We start from the raw sequence: 8,091 nt of genomic DNA, 5'->3' as shown, positions 1-8,091 counted from the left end.
AGTAACATGAATAGTCATGTTACAAACATTCCAAGACTAGTGTTTGGTATTCCAGGCTCACAACAGTTCCCACTGAAATTCTGAAGCTGTATTTTCAGAACAGCAGTGCTTATTAAACAAATTATGCCATAATCACATCTCATTATTTCCCAAAACTGTGCTTGATCAATAAAATGTAAACCACAGGTTTTTAACAATCTGATTGGGAACACCCAATTTGTTCATGACACTCCATCTTTGTTTTTTCCCCTAGACACCACATTGCAATAATTAGAAAGTCAACCCAAAAAGAACTAGTATTCCAGTCCTAAACATTTTTTACTTGGAACTCAAACTTTCTTACACTGTACATGCTTAAGGTAGCTGTTAGCCACTAGCCCTTCTTATGATTCCTATAGGATTGTCATATTTAAGGAGTGCTTTTTTGCAAAGCTGCAGCCGAGACAGTGAAAACACCTGCTCTCAATGACTCAGGTCGGTGAAACACTGTTCCTGATCTTCCTGGTAGTAAGCCGAGAAGGATTTGGCCCGAGTACAGAGACAATATTCCTAGGTTCTGTTGCCATAAAAAGCCACTGGGAGAACCCTCTCGAATAAACCTTTGCACAAGTAAGATTTTATTGGGTATATAGCCCAAATCTCCATTATTAGCCATAAAGAAATTGTAGTTCACAGGACTGGTCTACTTTCCTTTCTCACTCCCTTGGAACTCAGAGGTCAATAGAAACTCATGAAAATGTCTGTTTTGAGAAAAAGTAATATTTAAACTTATAGTTTGTTCAGTTTTTCCCCAAACTTCACTTTCCAGGTCCAACAAAAGAGGACAATTTTTAAATTTAAAAAATCCAGTTGCTTTGGCTACTGACCATATATCTTAGCCACCGCAGTATTTTTTTTTAATTTAATAAAAAGGGAAACAAAAAAGAACACTCAGATAAGTGTTTAAAGCTCCTAATTTCACTTTATTTAATGCAAAAGATAAAAAATAATTGGTAAAAATAGTAATGTGTTAGTTTAGCAACTATAAACAACAAAAGCATAGTGCAGGTGATATTTCAATAATGATAACTTAAAAGTGTCATGAAAGTGAGACTGAGAATCTCTCACCTCATTAAAACAACATTTTGCTTTATTGCTATACAAATTATCACCATTAAAAACTTCCAAAAAGGTAGAGGTGCAGGCCTGACTCCGTTGAAATAAATGGTTGTCATTGGTTGCAATGGAATCAGGGTTTCCACTGGTATCAGAGATTAATGGTAGTACTGTCACAGCTAAAGCACGTTAAAAAAAGACTTTGTAGCCAGGTAAATATTTAGTAAATATATAATGATCCACTGAGATGATGTCAAACTCATCAAAGAAGAAATCAAAATGATATTAGGTCCAGGTTTGGAGAAATTTAGAAATTTATTTGAGAGTTTGTGACAGTTCTGAAATATGAAGTTATATGTTTGACCTGATCACTGTAACACATTTGAAAGGAATTGTCTTATCTAGTGGAAAACATTAGAATCAGAGAGCTGGAAGGGACCTCCAGGGTCATCTAGTCCAACCCCCAGCAGAATCCACTACTACCTGTCCACCTACCGTGACCTCCATTCCATGTCCAGATGATGCCACCCCCACCCCCCCACCCCCCAAAAAAAACCCAGAATCCTTGGTCTGTCTGCTCTTGAGGAAATTTGCCTTCTGACCCCAAAGCGGCAATCAGCATTTCCTGGGCATGCAAGAAAGGGCCACAAGAGCCAAGCTCAGACATTATTTTGTTTCAGCTGTCACAATATGGCATGAGAAGACCTAAACTTTCCCACAGTTTAAGCTACTTTAAATAATGGTGAGGGCTATTGCTGGGGCTACAATATATGAATACTCTCATTCAATAGTGCGTGTCCATAAAAGGACTTGTGTTGGGAGATTTAAATTAAATCACTCTTAATACCTTGACATTCCTGAATAATATTAGCAAGGAAAAAAAGTGTTAGCATCCCATCTCAACTCAGAAGCTCAAATCTGAACTTCATGCCAAGACATCACAATCATCATCAACTTTCCATAAAATTTTAGTAGGGATTTTATCTTCCTTAGAACGCAAATTCTCCATTGTACAAATTGGTATAATACATGAGGTATCATGTCAAGAGAGATTTTTAAGAACTTCTTACCATCTATCAATTCAAATTCCAATTTTAATAAAGTGCCTAAATACACATTTCCACATACTATAGTGGTTCAAAAGAATCCTTTACAGTTGTATATATGTGCGGTTTTTTTTCTCAAATTGTCTAAATGTGTTTACATAAGACACCAGTCTGGACTATAGGTATTTCTATCATTTTAAAGAGTAATGAATTGATTTATCATGCAAATCTTGTTATTTAATATTACACTGACCTGTAATATGAAACACAATGCTAGTGGGTGTGCTTATTAAAACACTTCATAAAGAAAAGTTACTGTGCATGTGCAGTTTGGATTTTCAAATGTTATGACCATTTAAAAAAATCTACCCAAATCTGTTCTGCATTAAAAGCAGCCTGAACATTATTACATAACAGTCTGACCAAACAGCATCCAAAACTGTTAAACTTAGTCGTACAGAATCTTTCAACATCAATACGTATAGTGTTATTTGCCACAGAGATGGGGGGGGACTTTATAACCATCTTTCTGCTTCAAACAGTTGCTTGCGACCATATTATAAACACTCAACTACAAGGGGTTGCACAGCAGTGTTGCTAACACAACTGCAAACAGCACAAAAACACTACAGGAAGGCTTAACTATTTCTAGTAACTGATGATTTATTGGTTTTAAAATGTCTGCTGCCTGATGCAAAAAAAAAAACCTGTGATCAAAATAGTCATCTTACAAAAGAATTCTTGAAAATACTCTAAAAGGCAAGGCCTGCCCATTAGAAACTGCAATTGACTTGAGTCCCAAGTCATTTTATTTAAATGAGAATGTTTCCCCAACGCACATGTTAAGAAACTTCAGGTTAAAATTTCCTATTTTTCTTTTTGCTGTCAACATAAACAAGCCAGGCAAAACCTCAAACGCTGGGATCTGCCACTACCTGGCAATATGATGTCAGCTATAAAAACAATAGTCCCTAGTAAGTAAGTTCAAAGTCCACCTGCACCATATTAAAAAACCCTATCTCAGTGTTTTCCACACAAACAGGAAGAAAATGGCAATACTGAATGCTGCTGAAAAGGTACAGATTTGTTTAAAAGATGGCAGTGCTATTCTGGTCTACATCAATGTGTGGTTAATGCAATAATCAAATTTATCTCAAAAATTCTACAAGAACATTATGTCATCAATGAATAAATGTCGTTTAGCAGTCTTAGATGAACCACTTGAACAGTGGTCAACTCTGCCTTTTACGGGGGGAAAAACCCAAACTCTCAAAAACCCTAATGCAACAGCTTCTCACTTCCTATACTGCTCTGAAGGAAACTTCCTTCTAGCAACAAGCCAGTCCAAGAAATCTGACCATTTTTGCAGCTGCAACAAGGGAACATTGCTTCCACAAGAAACCCTTGTGCTTTCTCATATTCACCTGCTTTAGGCTGAACTAAATGGCATTCTGGAGTTAATCCTACCAACAACTTTAACCTCATGTTTATAGTAAAAACTGCATCCCTCCAGCTTGGTGGGAATTAAGGACAAAAAAAAAGGAAATCACAGACAGTAAGGCAATCATTACAATGTAATAAGATGTATTTGGCATTAAAAAAGGGGTGGGGGGACAAGTGCATACAAATACAGCTAGAAGCGTTTCTTGTTTGCTAAGTGCTCGGTAGAAAAAGCAGCCCAAGTCACAGCCTACACTTAACAGTAACTGTCACCAAGGAAGCACAACAAAGAGTTGCTATAACAAAAAAGAAAAGAAAAAAGTTTTCATAAGTACATACATACCTTTTGTCTTCAAAAATATAGAAACACAATGTATTAAAAAAGGAAATCAAAATTATACAGCCATGTTTTATGAAGTCTACATTTCCCTTGTCTTGGAGATATATATATATATATATATTTATATATATAGATATTTATAGATATATACAATTCAAGCAGTTTGCATTAAGGGGAGGATGTTGCTCTCAGCAACTGGGAAAGTCATGAGTCTCTCTCTTTTTTCACTTTCACATCACCTGCAAGAATGGTTGCAATTTCACCCTGCATGAAGGCCCAAGGGACATTGGAACCCACCAGAGGGCACTTTTCGCCACTGGGACAATACACCTCCCCACTAGCACCTTGCTGTTTGATGCTTTGTCTGGAGCAAGGAAAGCAGAACTTGTGGGATGGGACAGAAGGGCACTGCACAAAGTGGGTGTCTTCCAGGCGCTCATGACAGAGAGTGCAACACAGGGGGACAGTGGCTGCCAGGGAAGAGTCTGGGAGGCTGGCAGGGTGCACTGGCTCCATCCCTCCAGTGCTTGCTCCTTGACCCGACACCTCCCTGCTAGGGCCCAGCCTCCTTTGGTTCACAGAAGGAGAGGGTGGGCTACTGCTATTCCTCCTTGTAGTAGAGTGAACCTGGTTGGCCTCTTTGGAGGCATGGTTGCCCCCAGCATTGTCTGCCACTAGAATGAGTGCAGCCATAGGGGACTGGCCATTCTGGACTGCCTCAGGTGGTGTGGTCCGGTTAGAATGTGGCGAAGCAGTTGGCGGTGGTGGATTCATGAAAGATGCAGCTGCCATTGTTATTTTCATCCCTTCTGATGAGGTTGGTAACCAGGGTTGTGCTTCTCCATTGATTTTAGGAGGTCCAGCTTCCCCTTCTGGCTCTGGAGAAGGCTTTCTCTTCCTTGCTGCCCGTGACCCTATAAACACAGGGTTGGAGAGGAGAAAGGTGTTGCAGAAATACAGCTACATCAATGTGTGTGCAAAAGGCAAAGTCCAGTTATGCCAAGTACATGGAGGTAAGCTGATTTTCAAAAAACTGGCTTAAAACCAAGTGACTTTAGGGAGGCGAACATTCCGTGCCACTGCTTACGCTACAGGACATGCTGCATTCAAATGCGCCTACAGTGTTCCACACTCCCACGCTGGCCTTGAGCCAAACAGCCACTGCATCCTTGTAATCCTCTACCAGCTGAGAGCATAGCCAAGCAGAAAGCAAGGCTGTGCCCACTTGCACCCTGTCCTGCCTTGCCATGCCTGTAAAGGAGGATAGCCTCTCTCTGCCTGCTTGTCCTTTGCAGTTTGGAAAGCCAGAGATGCACCAGCAACAGGACCATATAGCCTGCAGCACTCCCATTCAGCAAAATGTCTGCTGCTGCTGCTGCTCCCAACTGCCTTGCACGCCTCATCTTGACTTGCACAAGAATGTGGTCAGGACTAGGGGAGGGGAAACCCTCTCTGTCAGTGTCTATCAGCGAGCACCCTGACTCATCCCTCTTACGCGGCTTCAGCACACCAAACACTCTGCTCTCCGCCGCTTCTGCAACGGTGTCGCTCACAGGCACCGGGAAGTGGGCGCGAAATGGCGACCCCTACTTAATTTCCCGGGTAGGGGGAGTGGATGGGAGGTGGCGCTTGCCTTCGCAGTCCCCCGCCCGCCCTGGGCCCCGTCCCAGCGCCCACCTCCCTATGCTCCTCACCTGATTTTGCCATGGTCCCGTTGCTCTCGTAACCCAGCAGCCTCCCGGCCGCCATGCCGGGCTCCTTCTTGAACTTGCTCTCGTAGGGCGCCGCGTGGCCGCCGTGCTGCATGGCCAGTAGAGTGTCGCGCACCGTTTTGGGCTTGCTCACCCAGTCCTGGTCCAAGCCGGTCGCCCCTGCTCCCCCTCGGCCCTTGCTCTCCACGCCCAGCTGGTCCAGGTTGTCGGCCGAACCGCGCGCCTGCTGCTGCCCCTTGTCCTTGCCCTCGAGGTCGCTGGCGCCGCCGCCGGAGGAGGACGACGACGAGACGGAGCCGGGCCGCTTGTGTCCTCCTCCTCCTCCTCCTCCCCCTTCGCCAGCCTGCTGCTGGCTCTGCTGCGCCTGCGAGACCGACACCTGCAGCGGGGTCGGGGCTCCGGAGATGGCTGCCAGGGAAGCTGCTGCTGCCGCCGCTGCCCGGCTGTTGATGCTGATGGCGGCAGGCAAAGACGCTCCGTTCATGAGGGGCACCAGGGTGGGGGGAACGGTGTGCGTCCGCCGCGGGTTGGGGCTCTGCCGGTTGAGCTCGGGTGGCTCCTCGGGCTTGGAGAAGCCATTCGGCACCAGGATGCCATTGACCTGCCTGCTGCTTCCGCCGTACTCGGCTCCCAGGCGTGGCGGCTGCCGCTCAGAAGAGGCACCGGCCAGCGAGTAGCGCTCGTGCGACGGCTGCGGGGCGCGGGATGCCGCCTCGGCTGCAGCCGCCGCGGCCGCAGCCACCGAATGCATCTCCTTGGCGCTGAGCGGCGGGGGCTGCTGCTTGGCATGGGGCGGCGGCGGGGCCCGGCCCTCCTGGAAGCTGTGTGCTCGCTTGAGCTGTCGAGCCGTGTCGATGACGAACTCCACCCGGTCAGCCCCTTCGTAGTTGACGCAGCCCCTGCAGACCGGCTCCGTGAAATCCCAGATCATGGCCCACGGCATGCGGGGCAGGTCGCATAAGTAGCACGATTGCCTGCGGGAGGCAGCCGCTACGGCCACCGCGGCAGATGACATGGCCCAGTCCAGGGGCAGTGAGTGCCCCGCGCCTCGTCCCCTGCCTCCGCCTCCCCCTCCTCTTCCCACTGCTGCTCTCCTCGCCACCAGAGAGGCTGTGCGTTCTGCAGCTGCCGCAGGCTTTGTCACCGATCGCCACCTCCTTTTCCAAACGACCGAGGCGAAAGGGGGGAAGGAGGGAGGGAGGAAAGCGGCTTCTTCGGCCAGTCCCTCCGAAATCCCCCTAGCTGCAGGCACTCACAGGGACGGGGCGAAACACATCGCCTGAGCACGGCACCTCCGGCCCCCACCACAGTGTGCTGATCCTGCTGCCTGCACCGCGCTGATCGCTACTACAGCGCTGCCCGCCGGCTGCCAGCCGCCCAGACACTCGCACTGGGGCGGGGACTCCAGAAGCCGCCGCCGCCGCTGTTGCGCTCTGCTCCACTGACTCGATTCTTCGACAGTGCCCAGGAGCGCCTGCGTACTAGGTTCTCCCCCTTCCTCCCCCCTTTTCCCCCTCCTTTCTTTCCTCCTACTGCTGCTCATTGAACTTCTGCCAAGACAACAAGAGCTGCAAGAATAACCAGCTCTCTCCTAGTCAGCACAGGGGGGGGAGGGGAAAGAGGCGGCGGCGGCGGCGAAGGGAGCGGCAGGGCTCTCGCCTGTGAATGAAGGCAGAGGATGGGATTTGGGAACCTTCCTTCTTCCTCTATAATGGTTCTTGGATAGAAATGCCGCGGTGGCGTGCTGGAGAGGGGGGGTGGTGGTTTCCATGTGGATCATATTTTAAAATCCAGGGTACCATTTGAATCCCTTGCGCCAGTTTTTGAAGCATCGGTGTTGACTCCCCCACTGTGTGTGACCTTTGGCAAATGGCTCCAGGACTGGTTCTCTAGAACGGAAACCTCCCTGCGGAAGCTTGTGTTCTTCTCTGTAGTGATTCTCTCCCTCCCCCCACCTCAGTAAAATGGTTTAACTACAGTGCATTAGGGACAGGAGGAAGGGACGATGGGACGATTAAGATAGGAGGGACTCTTTAGTAGCGCTGCCATTCCCTTCTGTTACATCAGGCATTCTTTATCCCAGTGTGCAGATTTACCTTAAGGGAAATCGCTGTTTTGAATAGGGACTGGTTCCAAGAAAACAGAGATATGAGGAAAGCCAGCAGCTGCTACCTTAAGCACAGGCAACCTGGGAATGCCAGGGGACTCAGCGGGACTTACTTCTGAGTAGGCATGCACCTCGAAATTAGCAGCTTAGAGCTAAGATCCCAAGCACACTAAGGAAAGAAAATCATTGTTTTGTGATGACTACACATAGTCCTGGCAAGATCCATTGTTTTCTACTTTCCCCAGCATTAAACTAAGCACGCCATTCTTTTTTAAAGCAAGGAAGTTTCTGTCACCCCTCCCCTCCAACATGTTAACAGTAGAGCAGAATTAGTGGTGCAAATTCATACAG

At 47.2% G+C, this 8,091-nt stretch overlaps 1 protein-coding gene across 1 annotated transcript; it reads right to left on the bottom strand.

Annotated features, from left to right (window-relative positions):
* Window positions 1-3,708: 3,708 nt before the first annotated feature.
* On the bottom strand, window positions 3,709-7,100 carry IRF2BP2 (interferon regulatory factor 2 binding protein 2). The gene is made up of 2 exons (XM_077345939.1): window positions 5,616-7,100; window positions 3,709-4,835 (listed from the first exon to the last, which is right to left on the bottom strand). Exons 1-2 carry the CDS (start codon window positions 6,646-6,648, stop codon window positions 4,126-4,128), a joined length of 1,743 nt encoding a protein of 580 aa, XP_077202054.1. The 5' UTR covers window positions 6,649-7,100; the 3' UTR covers window positions 3,709-4,125.
* Window positions 7,101-8,091: the final 991 nt, after the last annotated feature.

Source organism: Paroedura picta, chromosome 1 (assembly GCF_049243985.1).
Source record: "Paroedura picta isolate Pp20150507F chromosome 1, Ppicta_v3.0, whole genome shotgun sequence".
Lineage (NCBI taxonomy): Eukaryota > Metazoa > Chordata > Lepidosauria > Squamata > Gekkonidae > Paroedura > Paroedura picta.
This window is presented reverse-complemented; position numbering and strand designations above follow the sequence as displayed.

Excerpts from the sequence above, each read along its gene's own strand:
- IRF2BP2 (XM_077345939.1), bottom strand. The coding sequence starts at position 6,648 with ATGTCATCTGCCGCGGTGGCCGTAGCGGCTGCCTCCCGCAGGCAATCG. Across the intron at positions 4,836-5,615 it reads CGGGACCATGGCAAAATCAG|GGTCACGGGCAGCAAGGAAG; the intron begins GTGAGGAGCATA and ends CTGTGTTTATAG.